The sequence below is a fragment of the Phaseolus vulgaris genome, chromosome 2 (assembly GCF_000499845.2).
Source record: "Phaseolus vulgaris cultivar G19833 chromosome 2, P. vulgaris v2.0, whole genome shotgun sequence".
Classification (NCBI taxonomy): domain Eukaryota; kingdom Viridiplantae; phylum Streptophyta; class Magnoliopsida; order Fabales; family Fabaceae; genus Phaseolus; species Phaseolus vulgaris.
Window position 1 is genome coordinate 41,537,861 of NC_023758.2, and position 16,921 is coordinate 41,554,781.

Consider the following 16,921-nt stretch of genomic DNA (forward strand, 5'->3'; position numbering starts at 1 on the left):
ATATATTAATATATTATGTAATATGAAAATATAAAAATTATTATGGATTTCGTGATCTATAATACATTTTCAAATTACACAATTTGAAAATTTAAAAATATATTATAAATTATGTAATCTATAATACATTTCTAAATTATTTAATCTGAAATACATTTTTACGATTATATAACCGAAATATATCCTATGTAATTCGTAACATGTTTTTAATTCCACAATCCAATCATGAATATTTTAGACATTTCCAATACCCCATAGAAGTACAAGTAGTAACCATAGGAGTACGAAAACTAATTATTTCTTTTAGGTCAGAACTTGGAAATATGGTCTTGTGTTATCATGCTCAAATCAAACCGGTCCATCCAATCACTATTCAAATTGAGATCAAAACATTCAAAATTTTGGTCTTACATTATGTATAAAAAAAAATTAAATATATTTTTCATCTGTATTATAACACAAAATTGATTTTTTTTTTCTGATCTATATTTTAAAACATTTAAATACTTGTAGTATAAAAATTATTAAAATAATTTTTTTATATATAAAATTAATTTAATTTGATGTTTTAATTCATCAATCCATTGAAAATAATTATAATGTACATCGATCTACAATCAAAACAATAATAAATTTTAAAAAAATAACAATTTTTGAAAAAACTAATAATCATTTCACATTTTAAAAAATTTATTCCAATTATTTTTATACTATAATTTAAAGTTTCTGGTCTAAACAAAACTTAATTTCATGTTATAATATAATACAAGCACGAAACACATATTTAACCACAAAAAAAATAACTTAAATATATTATCTTGGATACGTAAAAAGAAAGAAGATTAATATTTTAATATTACTGAATTTATTTTAATTTCCTAAAAATCAAGATTAATATTTTAATATTACTGAATTTATTTTAATTTCCTAAAAATCGGAAAGATACATGCATCGTTGTAATTCATTAGGTACAACTTAATGTGGGATTCAACTGTATTGAAATATGAATTGAAAATGTAAATCTTTATTTTATTCTCTTTGTAGACTTTTAGCTCTAACAAATGGTACTTTCATCAACCTACTCCCTTCTAACTCACCACGACCATGAAAAAGGTTTATTTTTATCACCAACAAAAGCTGAGTAATATAGACATGGAGAAAGACAAAAAAATGAAACCAGAGGGCAGCGGAAACTGAAGTGTAAAATTTATAAAATCATTAGGGTTGAGGTTAATGCAGGTAAAACTCAATCAGTTCACTTTCTGAAAAACATTGCCGAAAAACACCAAACATGCACCTCCACATTCATCTGTCTAACGAGCAATCCATCTAACTTCAAAAATGAAACCAATGTCAAATGAACTTCTTTTCTATTTCTTCTAATTTGGCAGGTTTCTTTAACAGCCACTGCTTTATATTGCAGGCAAGAGTTACAAGAACAAACTGAGAGAAGCACAGATTCATAATAATTGCTTCAAAAAGGAAAGGATACTTCTCAGGAGGATGCATGGTCAAGTAAACTATGTGAAGAACAAAATAGCAACATAAAATAAGGAACATGGTGGCTGAGCCCATATAATTACTCAGGTGATTACTCTCTCTCACTCTGTGTTGAACAGGCGCATTGAGTATCAGGAAAAAGAGAGCAAGCAAAGCCAAATATGCAACAACCAAGTTATCCCGACATATCAGAGGAAACATGGAGAGCATGGCGAATTGTGTGAGCCACTTGAAAATAAAAGGCTCTTCAACAGCCAGAAGGGTTGCTGGAAGAAGTGGCAGCAAAATAGACTTCTCATGCACTGTAAGGGAAAAAAAAGGGGAACAGACAAATTTCTCATAAGGTTTTTCATAACAATCTTTTTTCATAATTCTGGAATATGAAAGAAAAGAAATACTACCAACCTTGAAAAGAAAACAAGTAAAACGAGAAAGAACTATTAAGCAGCGCATAAAGGAAACCTCGGTGGCTGGGAGACCTTATTTGTTGAATCATTGAAGGAAGACAGGTTATAACTGTTGCAGTGAAGCTGATAAGCTTCAGAGACTCGGTTGTGAACAGTCTTTTCCACTTGACGACAACTGAAGAGGCACACCAAAAGTTGGCCACGTAATCCTCAAATAATCCCCTTTCAAATGGAGCAAGACGCGAGAGGACCTGTGTTACAAGTGCCACATGCAAATAACAAGGGTCCTTTATAAGGATCAGAAAATAGTTGAGAAGGCATCTCTGCTGTTTAATTTAATGTATCAATCAACACCCACGGCTAAGTTTAACTTATACTACGGCCATATCTACATTGAAATCCCTCAGACTTTAGACCTATTGCTCTCTTATCAAACAATCAATTTCTAATACCTCATTTAAGGCTTCACATTCATAGCTTTAGTTGCAAATTTTCACTTTGCCAAATTCATCTATGAATATCATACTTGGCCAAAGATTAATTTTTCATCTTCATAATACTCCCTAAACTGTAGCCTGTATTAGTGGAACTTATACAAAATACTAAAGCAACAGAAGTTTTACTCTTGGAAGAAAGGTAACACAATTTCAAACCATAAGCATGCCTAGCATTCAAGAATGATAGAGATTCTTTCACGGAGGTGACTAATTTGTTGAAATGAAATTATGGCTTTTAAACATGCAGTAAGTGGTTGCATGTTTTCCAAATATCAAATAAAGAATACAATGAGTGAAACAGACAACATTGTTTAATTTGCAAGCATGCTGTGTAATGATGTTTAAACTACGGTGCATAATGATTTTTAAACTTTCCGTGCATTCACATACATTGATTATAAAATTATAAGAGAAATACAAAGCAGGAAGATCAGGAATCCTCACGAGAGCACTGAAAGAAATACTAAAAACACTTAAGGAGAGATTAAACAATCAAGTGTAATGAAGACACCACTTAAAAAAGTAGGGGCATAAACCACGAGGAAGATAGAAAAAATATCATGTGATTCCTATTCTGAAAAAATTTCACATGTATAGACTAGCAGCTTAAAATTCTAGCACTTTGCTCCAACCAAATAAACCTCAAATCTACATTCAACTCATTTCCCAGAACCATAAGAATAAAAAAAAATATCAAGGAGGACAAACAATGGTATCATCAACTGTCTAACAGACTCAACACAACAGGGGAATAAGTAGCTTACAAACTCCTATAATTATTACCTTACACAACATTGAAGACAGAGCGGGATATGAGCTATGCATTTGAGGATTAAATGTTGAGTGTTAATCTAGAAATTTCATAGATCTGCTCCTTTATTTGAAAGATTCACCAAATGACATTAATACTTCATCCGTGTTCTAGAATGCATGAAAACATCCCTTCTAATAGACATATTCAAGGCTCGTGTTACTTGTTTAGTTCTGATGTCCAACTTTTTTATTACTTTTATTCACAAGTAACTATCCAAACCAAGACAATTCTTAATTAGTATACTGATTACTGACTACTCAGCAGACAGCACAAAGGACAAATACTATTATCAAATTACTAAATAATAAACATAAAGAATTTTGAATGAAAATCAGGAAACAAAATAATTTTTAGGATAATTAGTTGATTCCACAAGTGGCACACAGGCCTCAAAGATGTAGCAAAATCAGGAATATGCACACATAAAGTCCAGATCATATGGTCCTACGAGATAGATAGGAAAACATGATCACACAGTCAAGATTATGTCATACAAATAAATTAACCAATTATATATCATCATTGAAAAGCTTTCTGACAGTACAGATACTAAATCAGTTTACAGTAGCCTTCAAGATGAAATCCATTCATGAGGCATTTAGTCTAGCCCAAGCCAGATTTCACCCAGGTCGGATGAATACCATAAGCAAAAGGCAGGAGCAACATAAATATTTTGACTACAAAATGCCCTACCAATTTCTGAACGATCAAATGAAACTTAAATGAAGGTAAAAATTCTAAAGCCTTTGTTCAAGGGAAACAAATACGATAAAGGTAAGAATATGAAACAAAAATACAAGTTCAGAATACAAATGCACTTTGTACCAGGCAATGACAACATTGTTACCTCTAAAATGGATTGTGTTGAATATAGATAAGGCCACCACACAGCTGCAAACGTTCCTAAAACAAACAACCCAAGTTTTAACACCTCAAGGATTGGATGTTTCCGCCTCAGGCATTTGCCTAGTAGATGGCTGAAAAATGCAGGTGCAAAATATGCACTCATCTGAAAAAAAATGATACGCATAAGGTAATTAGCAATCACTGCTGGAGAGTAAACCACAAAATGAGACCAGATGCAATCATCACTACTTTGGATACAGTACATTCTGTTCTTAGCTTATTAACAGCAACCTAATCCATTACTTTCATTTGCCATTTCCTGACAACTATATGCTATTTTTTTTTTATCAGCAATGAATTAATAGAATTTAAAAGAAACACTTTAGGGGTGTTCCAACCCTTATACATAAAAACTCCTAATTAAGCATTCAACAATTAGATCAAAGTTAAGCGATACACCACTTAACTCAAAACCTTAAACTAGTTAAAGATACTCAGTCCCAAAACCTGAATCTGCATAAAACCAGCACACAACAAAACCAAGCCTGGTGGCGAGGGAGAACTGCTAGAGAAAGCAGCATATGCCTCAAACCAAAGAAATAAAACCGAGTGCAGTGTTTTTATAGCAAAACCAGCATATCAACAATGCCAATACCTCCAAAGTTCATACAAGAGCTATTGCAAAATCACAAGCCATGATGACCTGGACCGGTATAGTAACCACCAGCTCAACCAAGCCAAGGGTAACCTGCCTGTCACCTATACCTTCACCCCTCCTTACAATGGCAGAACCGGCCTTTGATAAAACAAGCCTCTAAGCTTCCTCAACAACACCACCTTGAAAACGAACAAACTCCACACTCCATGCCTGTAACCGAGCAACTACCACAGATCCAGGGATTGCCTCTTGACAGCAGAGTGCTTCATCTATAACTCTTAACACATAGCTCAGGGTTTAAGATCCAATCTGAAAATGAGAAGTTAAAATTGTGTACTCTGTTTTTCAACCAAAGCCAAGAGTTGAGTTGTGCCCGGTGAAAGATCTCTTCCGCATCAGGCTTCCCCTGCTTGAAAATGACTAGGTTTCTTTGTTCCCATATTCCTCTCACAGCTGTCACCCACAAACCTTTCCACACAAGGTTTTGCTTTGTGTTCAAGTGTACCAGGTGAAAGTTTTCAAAGTGAACCTTCAAGTCCTTATGTTGGACAAACAAAATCCCCATCCACCTTAGACACAAAAACCACACCTGTTGTGCTACTATGCATTCCAAAAAAAGGTGCTACTATTCAGATTAAACTCAAAACTATATGCTATTGTCAACTAAGGATCATATTCAACTACACAACCAAAAAATTACTGTTATTATGACTTATCACTCTGATCCATACAGACAATAGCAAAGTCACAAAGTCATTAAATTGACAGTGTAAAATATTTAGAAATTCCAATTGAGTTTGAAGTAGTGTATAGGCTGATAAGTATACCAGCAAGTTAGGATTTAGGACATGCAAACTAATTAATAAATTATTATAATTATAGAAATAAGTAGCAGATTCTATATAATTCAGAATATCTTAAGTTATATATCTATAGTTAAGAACATTTTCATTTATTCTACTATCATCTTTATTATTAAAGGATATCAAATCTCCTCTATTTATATGAATCGCATGGACTGTGTAATCTGAAAATGAGCCCACTTGTGTCCTGTTTTGCTACCTTAACCCCAAATTTTTTGCATAATCATTTTATTCACCCAAGTCTAGCCAAGTTTAAATTAATAGCTCCTAGTCTTAAGCAACTTCAAGTGTTAGAACGTGAATTATGTCAACTAGAAAACATGTTAGGCCACCATTTCCCAAACAAACTGAAAAAAGATGTAACTCAGTTTTTTCTCCAATTCATTTAGATATTTACGGACCTAGTCATGTCACATCTTTTGGCTTCAAATATTTGGTAACCTTTATTGATGAATTCTCCCATTGTTTTGTACATAATGTATCTCCAAGCTTAGACTAACTCTTTGCAAAAGCTATTAAATGTATTTTTTTATGGGATATTTTCACCTTAAAAAATGATACAAATGCTATTCTCCAACAACCAAAAGATATTTTATGTCAGCAAATGTCACCTTTTCTAAGGATATGTCCTTTTTCTCGTCCTCTGTGGAAACTCTTACTTCCATGCAACAGGTTCTCCCTGTGCCAACCTTTGGTCCTTTAAAGATACCAACTTTTGTTAACTCCAGCCCAAATGAGAACCAAACCGATATTGCTCCACCACCTCTCCTTGCATACCAACACAAGACATTGAGAAGTCCGCATACTCTTCCCGAAGTCTCTCATGATTCAAATCTCTTAAAAAAAGGTATTTGATTTACTACTAATCCATATCCTATTTACAATTTTTTGACTTATCATCGTTTGTCTCCACCGCATTCTTCTTTTGTGTTTTCTTTGTTTGCCACCACTATTCCTAAAACTATTCGCGAGGCACTTGATCATCCTAAATGGCGACAAGCCATCATGATTGATGAAATGTGGACTCTTTCATGCAATGACATGTGGGAGATTATTATTCTTCTTCCTTTTGGAAAGAAAACAATTAGTTGAAGATGGGTCTATGCTCCTAGAGTTGGGCCTAGTGATTAAGTTGATCTCCTTAAAGCTTGGTTGGTAGCCAAAGGATATACGCAAATTTATAGACTTGACTACTGTGACATTTTTTTCTCTTGTGGCCAAGATTAGCTTAGTTAAACTTTTTTCTTGCAATGGCGGCTATTCGCTATTGACCACTTACCATCTTGTCATAAAAAATGTTTTACTTCATGTGATTTTGTGAAGGAAATTTACATGGATCAACCTCTTGGATTTGTTGCTCAGGGAGAGTCTAGTCTAGAGTGTAAATTATGTCACTCTCTCTATGGTTGGAAGGAATCAACCTGAGCTTGGTTCAGTATGTTCAATCATACTACGAAAGTTCTTAGATTGAAATGAAGTGATGCAAATCATTCAGTTTTCTATTGTCATACCTCTCTTGGGAAGAGTGTTTATCTAATAATCTATGTTAATGACATAGTTATCACAGAAAATGATACCACTAGGATCTTTCAACTGAAGGAGCACTTTTTAGTCATTTTCACATTAAAGATCTTGGTTATTTGAAATACTTTCTAGGTTCTCAATAAGAGGAAAGTGTTATTATTTCACAAAGAAAATATGTTCTTAACATTCTAGAGGAGATAGGTTGGCAAATTTGTTAGCCTATTGATAGTCCTATGGATCCAAATCAAAAGTAATGGTGGACCAAGGTGAAACTTTTTCAAATCCAAAAAAGATATAGGAGGTTGGTGAGAAAACTTTTTATCTCTATAGTACAATACCTATTATTTCTTATGCAATTGGAGTTGTTAGTCAGTTCATGCAAAATCCTCACATTGATCACTAGAATGTTGTAATTCGCATCCCCAAATATATCAAAATGGCTGGAGGACAATGATTGTTATATGGGGAGAAAGGGAATACTCAAACTATAGGGTATTGTGAAGTAAATTGGATTGGTTGTCCCATTTACAGGAGATCCACCACAAGATATTGTGGATTCATTGGAGGAAATATTGTTTCTTGAAAGAGCAAGAAACAAAATGCTATAGCCCAATCAAGTACAGAAGTTGAATATAGATATATGGCTTTGGTCACTTGTAAACTTGTGTGGATTAAACAACTCCTTCAAGAGTTGAAATTTTGTGAATTAGAGTAGATGAAGTTTTACTATAATAACCAGACAGCCCTTCATATTGCTTCCAAACCTATACTTCATGAAAGGACCAAATACATAGAGATTGATTGTCCTTTTATCAGGTAGAAGTTGTTGTGCAAAGAACTTTGTACTCGGTTTATCAGCTAGAATAACTAGTTGGCAGACATTCTCACTAAGTCCTTGAGAGGGCTTAGAATGAGTCTATATGTTTCAAGTTTGGTCATACAATTATAAGCTCTTGTTAGAGGAGGAGTGTTAAAATTATGATTGTTATTGTATTGTAGAGCTCTTATAAAGCTGCTTTTTGGGTGTATGTACCTAGTCTAAGGGTTGAGTGTTATAGGATTTTTTTTTTCCTTGTAATGTACTCTTCCTTCTTTTCGTATATAAAACAAACATCAGCTAGGAATTCAATAGTTTTTCATCATATGCAAATTCAAGTGAATCAACCAAGATAAAAACAAACATAATGTACAAAACAATTGGCATCTCAATTTAACACCAACTCCAAAAGGAATACAAGTAAAGAGGAAAGGCCACACTATCGCAATATTAGCACATGTGCAAAAAAATTCAAATAATATATCCTCTTGGGTAAGGTTGAGTAACCATATATGACTACATAGACCATGAAAAAATAGCTCAAAGTAAAAAAAAAAATCAAATGAAAATAGACCAATGCAACGATGAAGGAGACTAACCTGTTTATGATTTAGAGCTAGACAATAAAGAACAGAACCCACCAAATCTTTTCCAGAGAGGATAGCAGCAACAGCTCCAACAGAGAAACCCAAGCTGATGCAGTTGAACTGAACTACAACAAAATACAATATTCAAAACTACAGCACTACCAAAAGAGTGACTGAAAATTTTGTAAAGAACCAAAGGCATTGAACAAGAAAGACTCAAGAAATTTCTTTTGAAACCTGAAAATGACCATGATCAATTAAGATCAAGCAAGGGCTTAGCAATAGCACAGCAGTGTGCCATAGTAGTTCACTTTTATGGCTCCTTGAAGGTTGGTTGTAATGAACAACAATAAAATATACGACAGCCGGAAAGAAAATCAGGGCATCAGATGATAAGACTGTCCACCTCATGAGTAGTTTTCTGCAGATGTAAGCAACGGCTTAAAATATTAATAATGATAATATCAAAGTTAAAATACCCACTACTCCACGACTAAATTGAAAGTAAGAAAATTGTAGTCATCAATAGAAATCTAAATATTAAAAGATGAGCACCCTGCTAAATCATGATGAGTTTTACATTCATTTATATACTATAATCTGATTATCTTTCTAGTTAACGTGGGATTCCAACAAATGAAGTAACATGTTCATTTTGATTCCCCAAAATTTTGTTCCGGTTTCAATACAGTCGTTCATTATTCAAACTCTTTCCCCATTCTGCTACCTATACTGGGGACTAACATAAACGAGTATGAATAAATACAAAATTCAGATGCAGTTCCTTAAATACTTTAGTGTTATTTCCCCAATAGAATTTCTGTTTCGCCTCAATAAACTATGTTGATCTTTAATGCAAACCCTAATTATGTAGAACACCGGAGTGACCCGCCAATGCAGATTGGAAAATAGGACCAAAAGCACCTAATGAATTAGATCTAAAATTTTCCCTGTACCTAATTCAAACCCTGAATTGTAGACGAGATTTGAATTGAGACCATATTGCAAGTGAGGTACATGTCAAATTGCAATTACCTAAACACCATTTTACATAGAATTGGGAATGAAAAGCGGGTAAAATGCGCACCCAAGATAGGACTCATGACCTCTGGAAGTGAGAAGAGCTACGGAATCAGGATGGAAGAATCTAAGAAAAAGGCCATGAATGAAACTCTGGTACGCAGTCAAAGGTGGGTAGTCGAGTCCCCAATAGCTGAGATCATTGCTGGAACTGTTTCTATACCATTCCTTGACCGGAAGGTTAGTGGTAATCTCCATCCAATGCCTCTGAGCCTCGTAGTCCCCAAACTTCGGAGGGTTGCCAGCACCAGAGTAAGGGTGCAGTGACACCGCCACACGGACCAACAATGCAAACAACCCAACAGTGATGAATACAACTGCTGTTCCATTCCGAACCAACCACCACCGCCAATCAAAATCATGACTTGCAGTGTCTCTAACCTTCTTTCCCTTCCCCATTTCAGAAAATCGGCTCAGATCCATTCACAAGGTCAATTCCCTAAATTGAAGGAAAATTCAACACAAAACCAAAAAAAAAAATCCATTTTATTGAATTTAACTACCATACATATAAAATGTCATAAATTTGTCAACTTTTACAATTTCATAATAATTTATTTTTTGTCTATGAACATGATGCACCATTGTCCCAAATTTTGCACATACTGGCTCAATTGGGAGTCACATGCTCAAGATGATTTCGAATTAATAATGTAAAATATTATACTGAAAATACATAAAAATGAAGCAAACTAATTCACACAAGCAACCATATACAAGTATATAAAATTAAAAGATAAAATTAGTAAAAAGACATATATATTCGAAGCATAAATAATAATAATAATAATAAGTATAAATGACACTAAAAGGCAGAACGTGAGGCTAAATAAATACGAAGCTAAAACAGAAAATAGTGTTGATTCAGGATCCGAGAAATATAGTTTATAAATTAATTGAGGTGTAATTAATTACAAGTATCTTGTTAAGAATTTTGAGACCTTTTTTCTAATTATTAAATTTTCTATTTTGGAAATCCTATTTCTTACAAATACTTATTTTATGCAATTAGTCATGTTTACGTATTACGAGTTAAAAAAAAAAATTGGTGCCAATCAAGGCATCTTTTATTTTGCATAATGGAGTGCAAAGGGTAATTTAAAAGGTTTGCAGATTGTCAAAATATGAAGCTCGAAAATAGCAAGTATATTGTCACTCTTGCTAAGTTTGTTGAATCGTCCAAATATTTAAGTTCCTATCTGAATTGAATAATAAATATAACTTTATTAAGATAGAAATTATGAAAAAAATAGTTTTCTTCTTCTTTTTTTAAGTCTTTTACATTGTTCGAGGTGAAGAGACTCGTCAAATAATCATGATGAATAAATTTTCTATTAAAAAAATTATCATGTTTTTTGTTTATAAATCCTAGAAACATAAATTCAGTTCAAAAGGTTAAGAAGACAATTTATGTTCTTATTGTAAGAATTTTAGTCATAGTAAGAAAACTTGATTTATGCTAATGGAAAGGAGAAAACTCGCATTCATCTCGCAAGACTAAAAGGTTATCCTCATTGATGTCTATCTATCAAATAATTATCATCTCGGATTCTAAATTATCTTAATCGGGTTGAGTTTATGTCTTCTTTCTTTTCATCTATCCATTTCATTTCTATTCATAGTTAAGTTTTTGAATGTGTTGTGTTTTTCCATATTCATAGTCAGTTTCATTGAAGTTCAAATCCCGACAAACTTATGAAAAACTGAAAACATAAAATATTTAATGATTAACTTGGGATTACCTTTTTATTATTTGGTATATGCTATAAAAGAAAAAAAAAAGTAACAAAATTAAACTACTTAAAAGAATATAGAAGTTCAAGAAGGAAAGTAGGAGGTATCGGAAAAAAAAAACTAACTACTATTTCTTGTGCTTAAATCCTCAGTTAGTTATTTCAATAAATTCTTAGACTTATTAGACTTATTTAAAAAAAAAACTAACTGTATTTCTTGAGCTTAAATCCTCACATAGAAGAATGCAACTGCAGATTTAAAATTCTTTGTAAACACTTTTTTAACTAATGCACAGATTAAGATGTGTTCATCGTATCATACAAAATACTTGTCTAAAAATGACTGTAATTTTAGTTTTTCAAAATTAGATTAATTAATGTTTTTATTTTATAATAAAATGTGTTTTTTTCTAATATTTAGTTCCAAATAAATTATATTAATGTTTCAAAAAATTAATAGAGACTAATTTAGAACATAAGTAGTTAGTAGTTAAAACCTTAATAGTTAATAGTTAGATATTAATTTAGAAACTATTTTATAATTTTTTATTAATCATAAAAACTATTGTAGATATCAATAATCTTTTAGTTTATAAAATGATCTCTAATTTAATTAATACAATGACTAATTATTTTATTTTGGTCTCTAAAATTAGTTTTTATTTAATCATTTTTTTTGTAGTGATTTCTGATCCTCTCTTGTTCACTGCCTTCCGAATTCTTCTAACAAGTGGGTCTTGGTATACTTTGATAGGTGGATATTGGTTCTTTTAGGTAGATTTTGGATCTCACTCGTTGCTCTCGAATCTCTTGAACATGTTGATCTTGGATTTCTCGCAGAGTGGATATACCTGCAAGATGTTCCGATGATAAAGTAAAAAATCAATTAAATTAAATAATAATTTCTAAAAAACAATCTAGTTACCTGTTAATCAAGTTAACTGTTTATACTGTTTTTTCTTGGACTTTATCAAAATAATTGGACTTTTACTTGTTGTACTTTATATTTAGTGAGTGTATTCTTAACTTTAGTAGAATATTAAATTTTTTTTATTCTTTTGTTTTTTCCTAGTTTATTAATCAAAATCTTCTGTTTTATTTTAATGGCATGATATTTTGATAACTAAAAGATAATGTCTCAATCTTTCAGTTAGGTCCTTCGAATGTTATGAGTTTTACATGGATTTACATTTATATTTGTAATAGACAAAAATAATACATTGAGAGAGTGAAACTATTTTACTAAGTGACCTACTTAGAATTATTATGCAAAAGAATCTTAAATTGTTTTCATTTCAAAATGAGAGGGAAATGAATGATTTTTCACTTTTGTCTGTTATATAATATGTCATCTAGAAACTAATAAATATAAAATATACAGTACATTTTTGAGATTTTTATGAAAATCTTTCTGTTCCTTATACGAAATAATGTTTGTTTTAGTGACATATTTTTAAAAATATAATTATTTTACTCATATATTATGGGGTATATAGAAATATTTTTATTATTATTTTCTATAATATTATCTAGGTTTTTACTTAATATAAATATACTTTTGTTAGAATCTTGATTTCAGAAAAAAAAATCTAAAACATTTTTATTGTACAGAACTTATTAAAAATTATAAAATTTTGTAAATCTGGTGATTTATTTAAGATATTTTATGTTTTAATAAAAATCACTCATTAACAAACATTGACTAATTAGGAGTATTCACAATTGAAAACAATAGAAAATCAATTAAAATAAAGTGTGTTTAAATTTTTTGAATTTTTTTTAAACACACAATTTTGTTCAAATTTTATATTGAAAGTGAAAAACTGAAGAAAATCGCTTTAATATGCTTAGAATAAATTAACCACTAACAAATTTGATTTTATTATCTTATTATATTTTAATTAAGATATACTTATACTATTAAAATAAGATAAAAAAAATTGTAATTTTTTAAATTTAAGATTATGTAATTTATTTATAAATATAAATATAATAACAATCATTTAAAAATAGTACATAATATATATATATATATATCTTTATTTAATAATTTTTTGTTATAAAATATTTAACATTTTAAAAGAATTTTTTTACAGTATTTGTAGTAAAAAGGTATTTTATAATTTTAAAAAATATTTAATAATTCCCTAATTCAAAACCAATTTATTTTTTATATTCAAATTTAATAAAATTTGAGTCAAAGTTAATGAAAAATAAAACTAATATGTGTTATAGAAAAATATTAGATTATTCGTTGAAATTCTCCTTTCTTTTCTAAATTTCTAAAATGGATAGATGGATTTTTAAAAAATATTATAATATATCATATTTATTTTAAGTTTTCAATACTAAAGTAATTTTAAATAAATATAAAACTGATCAAATATAAACAAAATTCTTAAAAAAGTGACATGTGTCATTTGTTTCCATGTTAATTATTTAATATTCAAATATAATATTTTTAAACTAATTACAGACACTTTCTAATTTTATACTTTTAAATTTTCTGTATATATTGACATACACTCTTGTTCAAAAGTATTAGCAAAAGAAACTTTCACACTGTGTATCCAAATCCGTAAGTTACAACATATTATTCACTGTAATTAAATAAGTAATCTTCCATAGTTTCACCACAATTACACGTGTACTTAGGAATCCACATGAACACTTAGCATATATGAATATGTAAGAAAAATATTAGAGAAAACTTAAGACTTAAAAGAAATAAATAACACATTCCAAGAACATTAGATGTGGTTGTGACACTGCTTATAGCCACTACCTCACTAGTGAGTTTTCATCGTAGAGATCAGATCTGAGCTAAGTGTTGGATATCAAAAGGGTAAGCATCTGATGCAGATTGAGCACTGTATGCTCTTTGAGCCACAATTAGATTGCCAGCCTCAGTAGGATGAAAAGCATCCCAAAACAAGTATTCTCTCCTGTTTGGGCATGGAGTTTGCATTGGCAGACATGTAATTTGACCATTGTTCCTTCCTACCCCACAACAACCAGCATTTATGACACTGAAACCTGAAAGTTGATTCATGTCAATAGAATTGAGTTAATATTATTTGGTGCTAAAAAAGTGTAAAATCATGACTAGAAAATGTTTTGGTTAGAAAATAATTACCATAGGCTGCAGGGTTGCTTATAACATCTTGAAAGATACCAAAAGAGTTTATGTAGATGACTCTTGCATCGGGCATCTGGTTGTTGAATTGGTCAGTGAGAGTTTTCAATCTGGTGTTGAACATTTGGTTTGCATTATTGATTCTGTCAACACATGTGTTACCATCTGGGCTGTTTCGGGCCAACTCATTTGGGCTGCAACCTATTTGGCCTAATCCAAACAGCACCATTTTTCTTGCTCCATAGTTGTACAAAGTCTGAATGACAAAAAACAGTCAGTATTTAAGTTTTTCTGTTTTGTTTCACTTTTATTCCTGACATTATGGTTAAGATTAAACGTTTTTTGAAGCATTGCATGTTATAATAGACAAATTGAAGATGGAAAAGATGAATTGGTAAAGACAAAGAGAGCAAGAGACTAACTTTTAGTTGGTCAGTATATGCGCCAATAAGAACATCAGCAAACTGATCTGGTGTGTACTCCCTGCTGCTTGTATAGAATTGAGGCATGAAATAGTTGTTTAGATAGTCATTGCTACCCAACCCAATTGAATATATGCACTTGCTCAAGTAATTTGCAGCTGAGTCCTCATCTCCTAGTAAATTTACCACTTGGGACACTGTGTTTTGATAATTTTGCACTTGCCCACTAAAACTAATGCGCCCTCCCTACAAAAAAGATTAACAACTTTAGAAGATAAATACCAAACATTAACCATAGTGATTAAAAAAGTGATGTTGCATGAAGTAAATTTATGGGTACCAGTTGCTGTCCAGTTTCCTCTCTAATCCCAGCAGCAGCAGATGCATAATTGACTCCTTTAAGTACAGCATCGCCACTAGCTTCAGCATATGGAGGTATGAAATCATCGAATCCCAGAAGTTCAGCTGTCAAATTTCAACAGAATGTCAAATAAGAGAGAAACCTTTCTATATAATCAATTTTTTGTGCCAGATCTACTTTTTTCTTGTTCTTGTTCTTGTTTGTTATTACCAAATCAGTATAGTTGTTGTAAATAACAATCTGACAGTAAATTTTTTCTTTATTTCTACAATTCTACCTCTTTGTCAATGAAAAAATGAAGTACACCCCTCTATACGTCTTCAATTGCACATTGAAAGCTGGCAAACAGATCCATGTGCATGAAATTTTTATGAGGGGTAAGCTAACTCAGGGTAGTGCCAGAAAGCAGTGCTCTAGTCTGCTTCTTCACTGCCATCTGCACCTTGATCCATTTTTTATTTCACCAGTAAAAAAATCCATGCTTCTCACCCTCTCCTTCTAGAGAAAATATTAGGCGGTGTAGGTGTACATTTAATTTGGTGTCTGATTTTAGCATAGCACAGTTTGGCATCCCATAGACCATTATGCATGCACATGCCCATATTAAGATGTTTTCAGTTACACACTTAACTAATAGGTTAAAAAAAGGGAAGAAAAACATAAGATCTTAGGACCACTTCGCTGTCCTTGACTCGTTGTAACCATGTCTTTGACAATGATGTTTATTATGGGGGCATGCATGTGAATCTTAAGACCATGCAAACAAACAAGTATGCATTTCAACTAAAATGCTGTCATGCAATACTGATAAGGTAATGAAGAAAAAGGAAGCTCACCAATTCCATCAACAGTGGTTTTCCCATTGGAAAACCTCCCAGAAGGTCCACCAGGGAAGTCAATCCCATAGGGCAGGTAATCAGCCCTAGCCAAAGATTGAAGCTGGTTGTTGTTCCCATTATCAACCAAGGAATCACCAAAAATGAAGTAGCATGGCACTTGTGGTGCAGCATGAACCCCATTCCACAAGCCAAGAACCAGAACCAGTGCCAACATGCTTGCAGCTGTGAGATCCAAAGCTGCCATTGAGCAAGAAACGGTGGATTTGACTTGTGTGAGGAAATGAAGAGTGAGTGAGGTAGCTATGGAAGCTAGGGCACGCGTGAGTGATTGAATGTGGAAGGTGTGACATGAGTAGCAGTATATATAGTAGGGAAATAAATACAGTAGCACGCTGTAGAGTCTAGAGTGTATAACTTTTACAGTTGGGAGTGTTGGTTAGGTGCATTAAATGGACGCGGATATATTGTGAGATTGAATGAAATGGCTCCATTACCAATTCCACTGTACCACCCCACCTCATTCATGAAATCTGATCACTGATGTGATTCCACTTTAATGCAGAGTTGCATTTTGCAGAGATCAAAATTTGGACTCTTACTATTCAAAGCCACGTAAGAAAACTCTAGTTTGATTTGCATGAACAAACATAGCTAATATGCTAGATTCAATACCTTTCCTTAAAACTTTTCTTCAGACAATTTTTTACACTAGTTAATGCTCTTGATTTTATTTAAGTAACATCTCTTACAGTTTGTTATCCATAATTCGGCATAATAAATTCGATACAGAAACTTTAAAGGGATTAAGGAGATTTTGAAGTTAAACTGAAACTTCAA

General features: G+C 32.0%; 2 protein-coding genes across 2 annotated transcripts; both read right to left on the reverse strand.

The window, feature by feature from the left end:
• Positions 1–1,342: 1,342 nt before the first annotated feature.
• Positions 1,343–10,390, reverse strand: LOC137812187 (probable dolichyl pyrophosphate Man9GlcNAc2 alpha-1,3-glucosyltransferase). The gene is made up of 6 exons (XM_068614104.1): positions 9,601–10,390; positions 8,751–8,934; positions 8,526–8,633; positions 4,066–4,227; positions 1,906–2,158; positions 1,343–1,802 (listed from the first exon to the last, which is right to left on the reverse strand). Exons 1-6 carry the CDS (start codon positions 10,014–10,016, stop codon positions 1,354–1,356), a joined length of 1,572 nt encoding a protein of 523 aa, XP_068470205.1. The 5' UTR covers positions 10,017–10,390; the 3' UTR covers positions 1,343–1,353.
• Positions 10,391–13,893: 3,503 nt separating this feature from the next.
• LOC137812188 (GDSL esterase/lipase At5g45670-like) lies at positions 13,894–16,429 on the reverse strand. Its single transcript, XM_068614105.1, has 5 exons — positions 16,082–16,429; positions 15,225–15,349; positions 14,885–15,130; positions 14,463–14,718; positions 13,894–14,362 (listed from the first exon to the last, which is right to left on the reverse strand). The coding sequence occupies exons 1-5, from the start codon at positions 16,326–16,328 to the stop codon at positions 14,139–14,141; spliced, it is 1,098 nt and encodes a 365-aa protein (XP_068470206.1). The 5' UTR covers positions 16,329–16,429; the 3' UTR covers positions 13,894–14,138.
• Between the last annotated feature and the right edge of the window lie 492 nt (positions 16,430–16,921).